This window comes from Hemitrygon akajei, chromosome 17, assembly GCF_048418815.1.
Source record: "Hemitrygon akajei chromosome 17, sHemAka1.3, whole genome shotgun sequence".
Lineage (NCBI taxonomy): Eukaryota > Metazoa > Chordata > Chondrichthyes > Myliobatiformes > Dasyatidae > Hemitrygon > Hemitrygon akajei.
This window is the reverse complement of record NC_133140.1, coordinates 91,564,293-91,581,428: the sequence shown is the minus strand read 5'-3', so window position 1 is coordinate 91,581,428 and position 17,136 is coordinate 91,564,293. Positions and strand designations below refer to the sequence as shown.

The 17,136-nt window shown below is 44.3% G+C and overlaps 2 protein-coding genes and 1 long non-coding RNA gene across 3 annotated transcripts in view; 2 read left to right on the top strand and 1 right to left on the bottom strand.

Annotated features, from left to right (window-relative positions):
* Positions 1–6,521, bottom strand: part of rad1 (RAD1 homolog (S. pombe)) — a 51,362-nt gene extending 44,841 nt beyond the window's left edge. The window contains exon 1 of the mRNA XM_073070551.1: positions 6,278–6,521. Coding sequence (XP_072926652.1) covers positions 6,278–6,472 — 195 coding nt within the window. The 5' untranslated portion in view covers positions 6,473–6,521. The remainder of the gene's footprint in view (positions 1–6,277) is intronic.
* Positions 6,522–6,578: 57 nt separating this feature from the next.
* On the top strand, positions 6,579–10,077 carry LOC140740915 (uncharacterized). The gene is made up of 2 exons (XR_012101958.1): positions 6,579–8,928; positions 9,714–10,077. It is a non-coding gene; the product is annotated as an uncharacterized lncRNA (long non-coding RNA).
* A 4,515-nt stretch (positions 10,078–14,592) lies between these two features.
* The window catches only part of tat (tyrosine aminotransferase), a 149,474-nt gene continuing 146,930 nt past the window's right edge, over positions 14,593–17,136 (top strand). Inside the window, exons 1-3 of the mRNA XM_073070550.1 lie at positions 14,593–14,648; positions 14,951–15,159; positions 16,240–16,344. Of these exons, the coding sequence (XP_072926651.1) occupies positions 14,955–15,159; positions 16,240–16,344 (310 nt within the window). The 5' untranslated portion in view covers positions 14,593–14,648; positions 14,951–14,954. The remainder of the gene's footprint in view (positions 14,649–14,950; positions 15,160–16,239; positions 16,345–17,136) is intronic.

Genomic DNA, 17,136 nt, shown 5'->3' with positions numbered 1-17,136 from the left:
GGCTACGATGTCATAATTCCACATGTCAATCCACGCCCTCAGCTTGTCAGCCTTCCCCACAATACTCCTCGCATTGAAATAGACACACCTCAGAAGATTATTACCACCACACACAACCTTTCTATTTGTGACTTTGCATGAACCTTTAACATCATTTATTTTCACCCCCGCTCCACTATCTACTCTGGCACTCTGGTTCCCATCCCCCTGCAAATCTAGTTTAAACCTTCCCCCCCATAGCACTAACAAACCTCCCTGCAAGGATATTGGTCCCCCTGTGTAGTTCAGGTGTAACCTGTCTCTTTTGTACAGGTCCCACCTGCCCCAGAAGAGGTCCCAGTGATCCTGAAATCTGAAACCCTGCCCCTACACCAGTTCCTCAGCCACGTGTTCATCCTCCAGAACATTCTACTCTTACCCTCACTGGCACGTGGCACAGGTAACAATAATGAGATTACCATCCTTGAGGTCCTGCTTTTTAACTTCCTACCAAGCTCCCTACACTCACTCTTAAGGACCTCCTCACTCTTTCTTCCTACATCATTGGTACTGATGTGTACCGTGACATCTGGCTGATCACCCTCCCACTTCAAAATGCTGTGCACGTGATCAGAGACATCCCTGACCCTGGCACTAGGGATGCCCTTACAAGTTTCCCCCACAATCCGAAGGTAGAGAGTGCCTATGAAACCGTTTGTAAGCCAAAATGTCATAAATCAAAGAAGCAATTACCATTAATTTATATGGGAAAAATTTTTGAGTGTTCCCAGACCCAAAAAATAACCTACCAAATTATACCAAATAACACATAAAACCTAAAATAACACTAACATATAGTAAAAGCAGGAATGATATAATAAATTTACACCCTATATAAAGTAGAAATATTGTAGGTACGGTGTAGTTTCACTTATCAAACTCAGGAAGGCAGTGAGGCAAAATCGATTTGGAGGAAAAGAATCGGCACATACACATATACATACGCACGTATACGCATGCACAAACAACTGTCCACACAAGGCTTCATGGTCATTGTAGTCTTTCTCGGGGTAAACACACATATAAAGCGTACGTCAGCGAGTTGTCGTAAAGCGAATGTTTGAAAAGTGGGGGTCACCTGTATTTCCTTAGTTATCCGTGACTGGCCCCCCCCACCCTTACTGTCCTTGCTTTTAACTGGAATATACTTTTGTTGAACACTTTGAAAAATCTTTTTGAAAGGCTTCCACTGTTCCTCAATCGTCCCATCATATAGTCTTGCTCCCAGTCTACCCTATCCAACTCCTACCTCATCCCGCTGCAGTCTCTCTTGTTTAGACATAATACACTAGGTTAGATCGAACTATTGCACCCTCCATTTGTACGAGAAATTCCATCATGCTGTGATCACTCTCTCCAAGAGGATCCCTAACTACAAGATTACTAATTTTACCTGTCATTCACAGGACCAGATCCAAGGTAGCATGCTCCCTTGCAGGTTCAGCTCAACCCTCCCCATCCCAAAGTCACTCTCACTCCCCCTTTGTCCCTGTCTTCCCACCCCAGGCTTCACCTTCACTCCACATCCCACTACTTTATCCTTCCTCAACACCCCCGACTTCACTCTTTCTCCATCCACCCCTAATTCACTTTTCCTCCACCCTCCGACCACATTCCCTTGCACCGTCCCTGACTTCACCCTCACTCCACCCCTCCAAATACACCCTCACTCTACCCTCCAACTTCACTCTCACTTCATCCTCACTCCACCCCCGAATTCGCCCTCACAGAGCTTTGTTCCTGATTTTTCACCTTCACTCCCCCTTTGTCCCTGAATTAACTGTTGCTTCCCACCCATGAATCCTGAGGTTTGTAGTACATTCCAATGTGTCAATAGCCGCAAGGCAGCAGAGCTGAACAGCATCCCAGGATGAGTCCTCAAAGTGTGTGCGGAATAGCTGGTTGGTGTGTTTATAGGCATTTTTAACCTCTCCCTCACCCAGTGTGTACTGCCCTCCCGTTTCAATCCATCATTGTCCCTGTACTCAAGAATACCAAGGTAACATGGCTGAACAACTGGCGCCCTGTCACACTCACCTCAATTATAAGCAAATGCTTTGAAACGCTGGTTAAAGACTACATCTGTAGCATGTTACCACCCACACTGGGCCCTTACAATTTGCCTACTGATGGAACTGGTCTACCACTGATGGTACCATAGCCACAGCACTACACACTGTCCTCACGCACCTGGAGGAGAGGGATGCATACGTTAGAGTGTTGTTCCTGAACTACAGTTCAGTATTCAACACCATAATTCCCTCCAGAACTGACAGGAAGGTCAGAGACCTCGGCCTGCATCCTGCCTTGTGCAGCTGGATCCTAGACTTGCTATCTGATTGCCAACAGGTGGTAAGGATGGGCTCCCTCACCTCTGCCCCTGTAAACCTCAACACAGCTGTCACCCCAGGGTTGTGTCCTGAGTTCCCTCCTCTACTCACTTTACAACCATGACTGTGCTGGCATATATAGCTCCAACCTGCTGATCAAATTTTCAGATGACATAACATCGATCGGCCTTATTTCTAGCGGTGACAAGACAACTTACAAAGAAGAGGTTAACACCCTGTCACAGTGGTACCAAGATAACAACCTCTCCCTCAATATCTAAAAAACCAAAGAGTTGATCATGGAAGAATGGAGTCAGGCTCATCCAGATCAACATAATAGTTTTAAGGTGCTTGGAAGTAGGTACAGAGGAGATGTCAGGAGTAAGTTTTTTTACGCAGTGAGTGGTGAGTGCGTGGAATGGGCTGCCAGTGACGGTGGTGGAGGCGAATACGACAGGGTCTTTTAAGAGACTTTTGGATAGGTACATGGAGCTTATAAAAATAGACGGCTATGGGTAACCCTAGGTAATTTCTAAAGTAAGTACTTGTTCAGCACAGCATTGTGGGTGAAGGGCCTGTATTGTGCTGTAGGTTTTCTATGTTTCTATCAGTGAGTCTGCAGTTGAGAGAGTGAGTAGCTTCAAGTTCCTCAGTATACACATCACCGAAGATCTCAGCTGGACTGTACACACTGGCTGTATGGCAAAAAAAGCACAACAGTGTCTCTTCCACCTCAGGGGACTGAAGAAGTTTGGCATGGGTCCCAAAATCCTCAAGACCTCTACAGGGGCACCATTGAGAGCACACTGACTGGCTGTATCACCGCCTGGTACAGGAACTGCAGAGAGTGGTATGGACAACCCAGCGCATCTGTGGATGTGAACTTCCTTCCATTGAGGACATTTACAGCAGCAGGTGCATAAAGACCACCTGGAAGATCATCGGGGACACCAGTCACCCTAACCATAAATTGCTTTAGCTGCTTCCGTCTGGCAAACGGTACCACAGCATTAAAGCCAGGACCAACAGGCTACAAGACAGCTTCTTTCTACAAGCCATTATGAGAATGTGAAGAGGGTAAGGGGTACGTGTAGAGGGGTGGGCGAGGGGTAAGTGTAGCAAGATATGTAGATAGGACAAGAGGGTCCCACGTCATTGGGGAAGTAAGGAGAGGTAGCTAAAATAAGGTGCCAGGCCAGACGTGGAGACCACAGGGAAAAGGGAACCTACAACCACAAGACAATGTGCTTGGCAAAATATTTTAAGGATACCTATTTCAAGTGTCCTGAAGTACGTCAGTATTAATTCTAGGTATTACACTTTAACCTTTGCTAAATTCTGAGTATTTCGCATGCTTAGCTATGCAATAGCCAATCAATTGATGAATTCGAATCGGTAACCATATTTGTGAATGTTGTACCCTGCTTTTGGGTATAAGTATGACCTTTGTAAACCAACAAATTGGGAGTTGGCTACCTTACGCCCGAAGTGCGTGGGGCTGCGAACTCTTCTCTGAATAAAAATCGTTTCAGAGGTAATTTCGTGTCTCTGGTGTTTTTCCTCAACTGAGCAGGTAACAGTTACAGGTTGACAATTAAACTTATAAATTCACATCTGTACATTGCGGCAGAGTCATAATGCAAAGATTTATACTGCCTCATGTTGTGGGTTGGATGTAGGATTTAAATAAATTCTACCCATTCAATCCACCCCCGCGACTTCACCCTCGCTTCCCACCCTGACCTCACTCTCCTCCGCTCCTGGCTTTCCTCTTTGCTTCCCACCCCAAGACTTCAACCTCTGCTCCCACCCCTCCCGACATCAACCTTGGCCCCCGCCCCTCCGACTTCAATCTCGCTCCCCATCCCCTCAGAATTCACTCGTTTCACCCCCCCAACAATACTGTCACTCCACCCCCCGACTTCACCCTCACTCCTCCTTCACACCCCGACATTTCACTCACATCCCTTCTCCTCCGACTTTTCACTCTTGCCCTCACCTTAGTCCCCCACTTTTCATCCTAGCTCCCTCTTGCCCTCTGACTTTTCACCCTCAAGCCTCCTATGTTCCCAACTTCACTGTCACTTCCCCTTCGTCCCCTTCACTGTTGCTGCCCCCAGTCCCTGTCTTCACCGTCAGTCCACCTTCCCCAACTTTAGCCTCGCAACAAACCCACTACTTCATCCTCCCTCAACCCCCACCCCCGTTCACTGTCGCACCGCTCACCCTGACTTCAATGTCACTCCGCCCCCTACTTTACCCTTGTTCAACACCCTGAGTTCACCCTTGCTCTCCCTTGTACCCTGGCATTACACCCTCACTCACATCCCTTCTCCCTTGACTTTTCACCCTTGTTGTCCTTTTGTCCCTAAATTCATCACTGCTCCCTCTTCATCCCCAACTTAACTCTTGCTCCTCAATTTGTCCCCATCTCTCCAACCCCAAACTCACCCTCGCTCTCTCCCACTCATCCCGACTTTTCACTCTTGAGCCCCCCTTGTCCCTGAATTCACCATCACTCCCTCTTCGTCCCCAACTTCACGCTCACACCAGCCCCACTACTTCATCCTTGTTCATAAGAACCCCACACCAACACTACTACTTCATCCTCACTCATAAGAACATAAGAAATAGGAGCAGGAGTAGGCCATCTGGTCTGCTCCGCCATTCAATAAAATCATGGCTGATTTGACCATGGACTCATCTCCACCTACCTGCCTTTTCTCCATAACCCTTATTCCTCTACTATGCAAAAATCTATGCAACCTTGTACTAAATATATTTACTGAGGTAGCCACCACTGCTTCATGGGGCAGAAAATTCCACAAATTCACCACTCCTTAGGAAAAGCAGTTCCTCCTCATCTCCATCCTAAATTTACTCCTCTGAATCTTAAGGCTATATCCCCTAGTTTTAGCCTCACCTAGCCCTGGAAACAACTTTCCTGTCTATATCTTATACATCTCTTTCATAATTTTATATGTTTCTATCAGATCTCCTCTCATTCTTCTGAATTCTGGAACCTGTGCCCCCCCCCCCCTTCACCCCACCCCCGGCTTCACCCTTGCTCCTCTCCCCCACTAGCCCAACCACCTTTGCCCCACTCCCTCGCCACCCCGGACTCCACCCTTGCTCCCCCTTCGTCACAGACTTCACCCTTGCTCCACCCACCCACCCCCAACTTCACTGTTGCTCCACCCCTTGAATGTACTCTCACTCCACACCCCCTACTTCACCTTCGCTCGAGCCTTCATCCCAGACTTGACATTCGCCTCTGGTCCACGACTTCACCCTCGCTCGCCCTTTCCCTGACTTAACTTTGACTCCACCTTCGTCCCCCAACTTTTCACTCTCTCATCCCCTCATCCCACAGCTATTCAACCTGGCTCCTCCTTTGACATCTACCTCACCCTCGTTGCCTCTTCGACCTGGACCACACTCTCACACACACTTCATCCTCAACTTCACTCTCGCTCCGCTCCCGACCTTCCCCCTTGACCCCCGACTGCACCCTCACTCCCCACCCCCGTCTTCATCCTCGCTCTACCTCCCATCACTGTTATGTCCACCACCCGACGTTACCCTCGTTCCAACCCCATTTCACCCTCACTACTCCTTCGTACCCCGACATTTCACCCTCATTTCCCTTCGACCCCGACCGCCATTGTTACCCCTTTATCCCCGACTTCACTCTCACTCCGCTTAATCCTTGCTCACCCCCCCCCCCCGATTTCACTCTCGTTCCACCCACCTCTTCACTGCTGCTCCACCCCGACATTATCATCGCTCCAATCCCAGCTTCACCCTCGCAAACCCTTCGTCACCGATTTCACCCTTACTCCAGCCCCGAATTCACCCTCACATCTCTTCGTCCCCGTCTCCCCACACCCAACTTCCGTCACTGATACCTGGATGAATGCATTGCCTTGGACACTCTTGGCCGCCTCGGCTGTCACTCTGATACCGTTGGCTGAGGCGAAGAAGGTGGCGTGGTCTCGGAAATGGATAGCTTTTAGAAGGTTGGACAGATTCCGTGCGTTGTCCAAACTGGCGACTAAAACAAACTGATCGGCGTCAGCCGGGAACCCGGAATCCTCCAGCATAGCATCCAGCCAGCTTCCCCGCCAATCCGCAAGCCAAATCCTTCCCCGGAACTCTGGCAACAAATCAAAGGTTCCTATAACGCCCGGACAGATAATATGGAGACACCGCTAGGGAACCATCACGGACAACTCAGTGATGGAGGAAATAACTGACCATCTTCACCGGCCTCTCAGTGATCGAGGAATTCACTGACCGTCCTCACCGGCTCCTCAGTGATGGAGGCATTCATTGACCGTCTTCACTACCATCTCAGTGACAGAGAAACTTATTGACCAACCTCACTGCCAAATCAGTGATGGAGGAACTCACTGCCTGACTTCACCCGCCCTCTGAAATGGAGGAACTCAGACTATCCTCACTGGACCCTTGGTGATAGAGGAACTTATGGTCCTACTGTCCCCTCAGTTATGGAGGAACTCACTGACAACGCTCACTTCCAAATCAGTGATCGAGGAATTCACTGACCATCCTCACCATCCCCTCAGAGATGGGAGTACTTGCTGATTGTCATTTCCATCCCTTCATTGTCTTCACTGTGCCCCCACTGGCGAAGGAACTCACTGATCACCCTCACTGGCCCTTCAGTGATGGAGGCACTCACCGACCGTCTTCACCATGACCTCAGTGACAGAGGAACTTATTGAACATCCTCACTACCAAATCAGTGATGGAGGAGCTCATTGCCTGTCCTCACCACCACCTGAGTTATGGAGGAACTCACTGACCGACTTCACCATGCCCCCACTGACGGAGGAACTCATTGACCATCTTCACCGGCCTCTCAGTAACAGAGGAACTCACTGATTGCCCTCACTGGCCCTCAATGATGCAGGAACTCACTGACCATCTTCACCACCACCTAAGTAATGGAGGAACTTATCGACTGTCTTCATGACCAAATCAGTGATGGAGAAGCTCACTGAGTGTCTTTACTGTTCTTCTGAATGATGAAGGAACTCACTGACCATCCTCACCACCACTTCAGAGATGGAGCAGCTCACTGACTGCTCTCACTGTTCCTTCAGTCATAGAGGGATTCAGTGACTATCCTCACCACCTTTGATTGGGATGGAGCTAAGCAGACAGAGACCATGGAAGGGACAGCAATACTTAAGATCATAGTGTCAATGACAGTTAAGAAACTGGCCCTTCAGTCCACCCATCTATGCTAACCTCGTTTGCTTAACTAACCCTAACCTTATTTGTCTGCTTTATTTCTGTATTCTTTTATGTCTTGCCTACTTAGGTGACTGTCCAAAAGCCTCTTAAATGTATTCTATATGATTCCACCAAACTCCTCTGACAGCTTGTTCTGGATATCAACTATGCTGTGTTTTAAAAAAAACTTCTCCCTCAGATTCTCTTTTCTCACCTTAATCCTGTACTTTCTTGTTTTTGATTTCCTTTCTCTACAAAAAGGATTTTAACTATCCACCTTTACTGTCCTTTATAATCTTATGTAGTTCTGCTAAGTCACCTCCTTCCAGGTAAAATCTCTCTTCATAACTAAAATCCTTTAATCCTACTTGCTTTGCATGTCCTTTCTATACCATATCGATCAGAGCTCCTTCAATGCCTATTTAGATTGTAGAGTTAAGAACAGGCCATTCAGCTTTGTCTTTGCTAACCATCAATCACCCATCTCACTATTTTCATTTATTAGCACTCTGACTCTAATGATTCTCTCTGTTTGTTTGTCCAACACTGACATTAGACCACACATGATGCAAGATCTTCCTCAAGTCCACTCTAAATCTCTATGCCCTCTAGCAGATTTCTCTGCGATGGGGAAAAGTTTCTCACTAACTACTCTCTCTATTCCCTTCATAATCATCATAATGTTCCATTCCCAATCCCTATATGCATTCCCCTCCATTGCAAGGAAAATAATCCAGTCCATCCTCATAAATGGACAACATCCTGAGGAATTTCCACACCAGTGTTTTTTGGTGCAGGAACATAAAGTATGTTGGTAAACTAGATCAAAAAATTTTTTGGTAGTTGGAGGCAGAGATTACTGATAGATCAGTATTTTTTTCTGATTGGAACCCCAGGAACTTTGCTGAATAAAGAGATATTCGAATAAAGTCCATTATGCACTAAAGGTGAAAGATAGTGAAGAAGACATTTTGGAATGTTTGTTAAGGCCCTGCCATTTACTTTCTATGTTGTGACAGAATTTTACTTCCAAATGTGCATTATTTCACTCTCGTCTGGATTAAAATTTATTTGCCACAGCTCTAGCCAACTTTCTAACTGATTTACACTTGCTTTCATAGGCTGAGACATTGTATAAAGGGAAGAAAAGAAGATGTTGATGGAACATGGAGGAACTCATCAGACAGTATTTGAGGAGGAAGATAAGCAGTTAATTTTCATCTGGATTGCACTGAGAAGCCTGGAATGGAGCAGGAAACCGCATTAGACAAGTACCAAGGAAGGACACATGGATATGGTAATAAGTCTTAGTGAGAACATGGTCAAAGGGCAGTAATATTCACAGAGATAGAGTTGTGGTCACCTCCTCCAAAATGCTCTCCCATCAAGAGATCTGACCCCTGACCAGGTTTATCTCCCAATACCAGATCAAGTACAGACTCTCCTCAAGTTGGCTTATCTACATATTGTGTCAGGAAACCTTCCTGAACACACCTAACAAACTCCACCCTATCTAAACCCCTTGCGCTGAGGAGATTCCAATCAAAATTAGGAAAGTTAAAATCTCCCATCACGACAACCTTATTATTATTGCACCATTCAGAATCTACCTCCCTATCTGCTCCTCGATATCCTTGTTACTATTGAGGGGTCTATAAAAAACAGTAGAGGGATCAGTAGAGTTACCGTAGATTCCGGATTATAAGCCGCTACTTTTTTCCCACGCTTTGAACAGCTTTGAACACTGCGGCCTTTACTACGGTGCGGCTAATGCATGTTTTTTTTTCATGCCGCCAAAAACATTTTGCCTCGTAACAGTAGACCAATAAAATTGATGAGTAGTTCACAGAGGTTCAATGAAATTGTACGATAAATCAAGCGCACTTTCACAATTAAATTATTGTAAATCAGTCATTTGTACTCACCCTCATCAACATGGAAAACAATCGAAGAAAAGCATTGTGCTGCCTTTATGGCAGTTATTTAGTTTATAATATTTTCGCTTAGTAATTCATTTGTTAGTATTTTCTAGTTAAAGTTAGAAGTGTTTTAAGTATATTTGTTTTCTGTACTACATCCCAGGATGCTATGACGTCACATCCGGTTTCGCCGCGTCTTGTGGGGAAAATACCGGTTTGCGATAAACGGAAAGGAGGGGGCGAGCGCATTACACCCGCTGCAAACATATGATGCAGCTTTTAAGTTAAAGGCGATCAATAACTTTTCCTGGTAGGCTGCAGTATATATTTTTTTACCAGTCGTTAGGAGATATTGGAATGTTGTTCGTGCACTGTTCAGTAAAAAAGTATACGCAACGTAATTTGTGTGTTACCGATACGTATGTATATTTAAAAGTAGCCGTGTTACAGGCACGGTTCGAAAAAAAGCATTTGCAATATGTATTTGTTTATGTTACCATACAGATTTAATTAAAAGTTAAAAAATCCTCACGTGTGATATCTTTCTGTGTAAATATCTCATATTACAATGTGGGACACCTGCGGCTTAAAATCCGGTGCGGCTTGTACAAGTACAAAATTGATTTTCTTTCTAAAATTAGAGCCTGCGGCTTTTAATCAGGTGCGCTCTGTAGTCCGGAATCTACGGGTATTCTACCTTCCCTGTTTTTGACTCAGTAGACCATTCTTCCGTGACTTCTTCCATTTCTGCAGCCATGACACTATCCTGAATTAGCAATGCACCACTTTTGCCTCCCTCTCTGTTCTTTTTGGAACATCTGAAGCCTGGCACACTCAGCAGCCATTCCTGCTCCTGAGATATCCAAGTCTCTGTAATGGCCACAACGTCACAGTTCAACATATTGTTTCACACTCTAAGTTCATCCGCCTTGGAGAATATAGAACATAGAAAACCTACAGCACAATACAGGCCCTTCAGCCCACAAAGCTGTACCGAACATGTCTTTACCTTAGAAGTTATCATGTGTTACCCATAGCCCTCTATTTTTCTAGGCTCCATGTACCTATCCAGGTGTCTCATAAAAGACTCTATTGTATCCGCCTCCACCACCGTCCCCTGCTGCCCATGCCACATGCTCACCACTCTCTGTATAAAAAAACTTACCTCTACCATTTCCTCTGTACCTAATTCCAAGCACCTTAAAACTGTACCTTCTCGTGCTAGCAATTGCTGCCCTGGGAAAAAGCTTCTGACTATCCACAAGATCTATGCTTCTCATCATCTTATACACCTCTATCAGGTCACCTCTCATCTTCCAAGGAGAAAAGACCGAGTTCACTCAACCTATTCTCATAAGGCATGCTCCCCAATCTAGGCAACATCCTTGTAAATCTCCTCTGTACCCTTTCCATGGCTTCCAGATCCTTCCTGTAGTCAGGCAACCAGAACTGAGCACAATACTCGCAAGTGGGGTCTGACCAAGGTCCTATATAGCTGCAACATTATCTCTTGGCTCTTAAACTCAATCCCACGATTGATGAGGGCCAATGCACCGTATGCCTTCTTAACCACAGAGTCAACCTGTGCAGCTGCTTTGAACGTTCTATGGATATGGACCCCAAGATCCCTCTGATCCTCCACACTGCCAAGAGTCTTACCATTAATACTATATTCTGCCATCATATTTGACTTACCCAAAAGAACCACCTCACACTTATCTGGGTTAAACTCCATCTGCCACTTCTCAGCCCAGTTTTGCATCCTTTCGATGTCCCGCTGTAACCTCTGACAGCCCTCCACATTATCCACAACATCCCCAACCTTTGTGTCATTAGCAAATTTACTAACCCATCCCTCCACTTCCTCATCCAGGTCATTAATAAAAATCACGAAGAGTAGGGGTCTCAGAACAGATCTCTGAGGCACACCACTGGTCACGGACCTCCATGCAGAATATGACCCATCTACAACCACTCTTTGCCTTCTGTGGGCAAACCAGTTCTGGATCCTCAAAGCAATGTCCCCTCGGATCCCATGCCTCTTTATTTTCTCAATAAGCCTTGAATGGGGTACCTTATCAAATGTCTTGCTGAAATACATATGCACTACATCCACTGCTCTTCCTTCATCAACGGGTTTCGTCACATCCTCAGAAAATTCAATCAGGCTTGTAAGGTACGACCTGCCCTTGACAAAGCCATGCTGACTATTCCTAATCATGTTATACTTCTCCAAATGTTCATGAATCCTGCCTCTCAGGATCTTCTCCATCAATTTACCAACCACTGAGGTAAGACTCACTGGTCTATAATTTCCTGGGCTACCTCTACTCCCTTTCTTGAATAAAGGAACAACATCCGCAACCCTCCAATTTCCAGAACCTCTCCCATCCCAATTGATGATGCAAAGATCATTGCTAGAGGCTTAGCAATCTCCTCCCTCGCCTCCCACAGTAGCCTGGGGTACATCTCATCCAGTCCCGGTGACTTATCCAACTTGATGCTTTCCAAAAGCTCCAGCACATCCTCTTTCTTAATATCTACATGCTCAAGCTTTTCAGTCTGCTGAAAATCATCACTACAATCACCAAAATCCTCTTCCATATTGAATACTGAAGTAAAGTATTCATTAAGTACCGCTGCTATCTCCTGTGGTTCCATACACAATTTCCCACTGTCACACGTGATAGGTCCTATTCTTTCACGTCTTATCCTCTTGCTCTTCACATACTTTTACAGCCTTTGTACACCATGGTTCCTGTATCCTACAATAACTTCCCTGTCTCATTGGATGGTACCTATACAGAACTCCACACAAATATCCCCTGAATATTTGTCACATTTCTTCCGTGCTTTTCCCTGAGAACATCTGTTTCCAATTTAAGCCTCCCATTTTCTGCCTGATAGCCTCAGAATTCCCCTTACTCCAATTAAGCACTTCTCTAACTTATCTGTTCCTATCTCTCTCCAATGCTATTGTAAAGGAGACAGAATTATGATCACTATCTCCAAAATGCTCTCCCACTGAGAGATCTGACACCTGACCAGGTTCATTTCCCAATACCAAGTCAAGTACAGCCTCTCTTCTTGTAGGCTTATCTACATATTGTGTCAAGAAACCTTCCTGAACATACCTAACAAACTTCACCCCATCTAAACCCCTTGCTCTAGGGAGACACCAATCGATATTTGGGAAATTAAAATCTCCCATCATGGCAACTCTTATTATTACACCTTTCCAGGATCTGTTTCCATATCTGCTCCTGGATATCCCTGTTACTATTGGCCGGCCTATAAAAAACACCCGGTAAAGTTACTGACCCCTTCCTGTTCCTAACCTCCACCCACAGAGACTCCGTAGATAAATCCCTCCATGGCATCCACCTTTTCTGCAGTCGTGACACTATGTCTGATAAACAGTGCCACGCCCCCACCTCTTTTGCCTCCCTCCCTGTCCTTTCTGAAACATTTAAAACCCGTCACCTTTGAAATTCCTCACTTTTAAACTCTTCTCACTGGCTGATCTCCACACGCTTGTGCAATCATGCCCCATTCAAACCGCTGAAGAAATAGCCTCTACACTCATATTTAGTCATTTGTAGCTTGGTCCAGGTGCATCTCTCCATCTGTTCTCTGGACAATAGGATCTAAAATTCAAGCTCAAATTCTCTGCGACCAACCTCTTACGTGCTCTAGCCCTGACCCCACCAAACCAGGATGGAACCTTCTCCAAGTTCACCCTAAAACCCTAAAGGTTAACTTGGAAGTTGAGACGGTGGTGATGAGGAGGCAAATGCAATGTTAGCATTCATTTCAAGAGATCTAGAATACAAGAGCAGGGATGTGATGCTGAGGCTCTAGAAGGCACTGGTGAGGCCTCACCTTGAGTATTGTGTATTGCAGGGGTGTCAAACTCATTTTAGGTCATGGGCCGGATTGAGCAAAATGCAGCTTCATGTGAGCCGGATCAGTCGGACGCGTGCGAACGCAGCTTTCGTTTCCTCCGTTTTTTCAGCCTGCTCTCATGTGTCTCAGTCTCTGCTATAACTACAAAGTGTTTCACTTTACAAATTCCATTTCTTATGAAGAAGACTGCCGAATAAACACTAAAAACCCTGAAAACCTGGTACCTGAATAAACTCAGCATTAGCCATATCATACGCCATAGGCGCTTCGATTACTGGGGCCAACTTTAATAGTAATTAGATATTATCTCGCGGGCCAAAGATAATTCCACCGCTGGCCGGATTTGGCCTGCGGGCCTTGAGTTTGACATATATGGTGTATAGTTTTGGGCTTCTCATCTTAGAAGAGATGTGCTGGCATTGGAGAGGTTCCAGAGGAGGTTCACAGGGATGATTCCAGGAATGAAAGTGTTATCATATGAGGAATATTTGATAGCTCTGGATCTGTACTCACTGGAGTTTAGAAGGATGTGGGGGAATCTCATTGAAACCTATTGAATATTAAAAAGCCTAGACAGAGTAGATGTGGAAAAGATGTTTCCCATGGTGGGAGAGTCTAAGACAAGAGGGCAAATAGAGGGGTGTCTATTCAAAACAGAGATGCGAAGAAATTTCTTCAGCCAAAGGATGGTGAATTTGTGGAATTTGTTCCCATGTGCAGCTGTGAAGGCTTAGTCATTGGGTGTATTTAAGGCAGAGATTGATAGGTTCTTGACTGGACATGGCATCCTAATACTGGAAGGTGAGAGATTCTGGACTGAATGACAAGTTGTGCATGGACCAAACAAATCACATTAAAAGCAGAGATAATATTTGCAAAGCCACTCATTGGGGTTGGTGCAGAGTTGTGGTGTACTAGTGTGCTCTGTACAGTACTGGATTAAGTTTTACCATTATTGAGAAATTTGTTTGTTTTCTTTTTCATGTTGGACAGTTTCGAAAAGTAAATGCCAGAGATCAGAGATGGAATTGAGCTTGGTGTCAGTGACCGGACACAGCCTACTTTTTAGACCAATAGATGGAAGAACTAACTCCCCACCCAACCCACATCAGTTTCTAGATTTATTCAGTATTTCAATAGCACTGGGACTTGTCATCTTACCGGACATCCTTTCAACTTTCCCCACTGTCAGGTAACCCATATATTTAGAACAAAAGATAATTCACCAAACTGTGTTTAATTGGCATTGTTTTTATTTCTTAAATCAGGTAGATAAGCAAAAGAACATATCTAAAACTACTTACAGATAGAAATTCTGCTTTATGAACTATTACCATCCTTCTCTCTCTTCCTGTTCCTCTATTCCTTCCCCCATTCCTTTGCCTCACCACCCCTTCATCCCCTCTTTTTCCTTCATCTTCTTCCTTTTATCTAGTTGCTTCTTTTCAGCTTTTTTCTTTTGAAATCTATTATCATCTTCTTGATTATTTTCAGTGACATGGCTAGTGAAAGTTTGCTGATCCTTGATTCCATCCAGACTGACACTGGTTTCACTCATTCTGGGAGGTTAAAGTCATGCCATACCAATTGGAATATTCAGGCTTCCGAAATGTCAAAACGTACTTTCAACCCAATCCGTACCATTGTGGACAATATGAAAATCGAGCCAAATCCCAAGAAGGCCATGATTTCACTCTCTATTGGTAAGAGATAGCGTACAATGATTTGCACTTTATAAGAGAACTGAGCTATTATATTTATTTTTTATTTTATTTAAAGATACAGTGTGGAATAGGCCCTTCCAGCCTTCAACCTATATTTAACCCTAGCCTAATCACAGGACAATTTATAATGACCAATTAACCTACTAACTGGTACGTCTTTGGACTGTGGGAGGAAACCCATGTGTACGCTTGCTTACAGAGGACACTGGAAATGAACTCCAAAGTCCAATGCCCAGAGTTGTAATAACATTACGCTAACTGCTATGCTACTATGACACCTATTTTGTCAGTTCAGATTGGGGTAAAGATTGATTGAAAATGGATAAGTTTGAAGTAAACACAGTGTGATTCAGGTGTAAATCTGAATGCATCTGTATACATATTTAAACTTTTTTTTAATGTTCCTTTGGGGAGAGTAGGAAAGTGACATTGGAGTTGGGGAGGCAGAAAAGACGTGAGGTTGCTAAGATAGATCAAATTAGTAAATTGGTTTATTATTGTTGTGAATACTAAGGCCCAATTAAAACTTTTCTTGTGCACTATTCATACAGATCATTTCATTTCAACAGTACATTGTAGTAGTATAAGGTAAAATAATAACAATGCAGTGTAAAGTGTTAGTTAAAGTGATAGTGCAGTGCAGATACACAATAAGGTGCAACATCATAGCAAGATAGATTGTGAGGTAAAGAGAACCATTTTATCCTTGAGCCTGGTGGTACATGCTTTCAGAGAATTTAGGAATCAGTCAGGGAATTGGAGCTTGGGCTTGATTTATTGCTTGTGGAGGTGTTCAGTGAAGTTGCAAGGGAAAGGAGGGATCCTGGTAGGAGAAGGGTGTAACAACTCTAATTTGAGATTATGTGTAGAAAATAATGTTACGATTTCTATTTGAGTTCTTGCTGGGAGAAGAAACCTACTGGTCCATGGTACTGTTTACCCTTTACATGTGTAAAGGAGCTGCTTTCCCAGACCTCAAAGTTTAATTCTGAAAAAAATAAGCATCCTCATGAGCCTAATGTTGAATGTGTCAATAATATGACTACCTTTTTATTAAAGGTGATCCCACAGTTTTTGGGAACCTTCCAACGAATGAAAAGATTTTGCAGGCCATGAAAGAAGCAGTGGACTCGGGAAAATTCAATGGCTATGCACCTTCCGTAGGTACTGACTTAGAGTTCCAATGCAGTGTTATGGCTAGGTAATAAACTACATTTGAATTTTGATTCTCATTATAGACAATTTATACCATTTCTGCTGTATGTATGTTAACTTCTGAGAATTGAAGAAATTTGGCTCAAATGAAATGGAAACAAGGATTGACCATTACTCAGGAAATGAACAAATTATCTTTAAAATACTAGTTTGGTTACTGGTCTGCTAGTGAAAACAAAGTAAATAAAGACTATCTAACATAATCCTTTGTGACTTTGAAACCCTATAAATTTTCTCTGCTCTTAAGTCTTTAATTAGTCCACACACCTAAGTACATCAACCATGGGTATCATACAATTTGTTATTTTTTTTTATTACAGTACAGGAAGAGGTTGTTTATTTCTCTCATCCATGCCAGCTCCCAGCAACTGAATAACATCTGCCCTATTCTTCTCCTCATTTCCAGGTAGTCTTAAAACCTGATGGTTGGTATGGACATGGTTTCTCTATGCTTCTATGAACCCCTATCAGCTCAAGTATGCTTGTCTCAGTCCTAACTACTTTGCTCCATGTTTGGAGATTATGATACATGATTCTGGACACATGCTCAGGAGATATAATCCCTACAATTAGTTTGTCCAGTCCTGTTAGGCACACTTTCAGAGCCGATGCAGGGCTTCTATCCAAAATGTTGTCTATTCCTTTGACTCCACAGATGCTGCCTGGTCCACGGAGTTCCTCCAACAGATTTTCTCTTTGCTCCAGATTCCAACATCTGCATTTTTTGTGACTCCTGTCAGA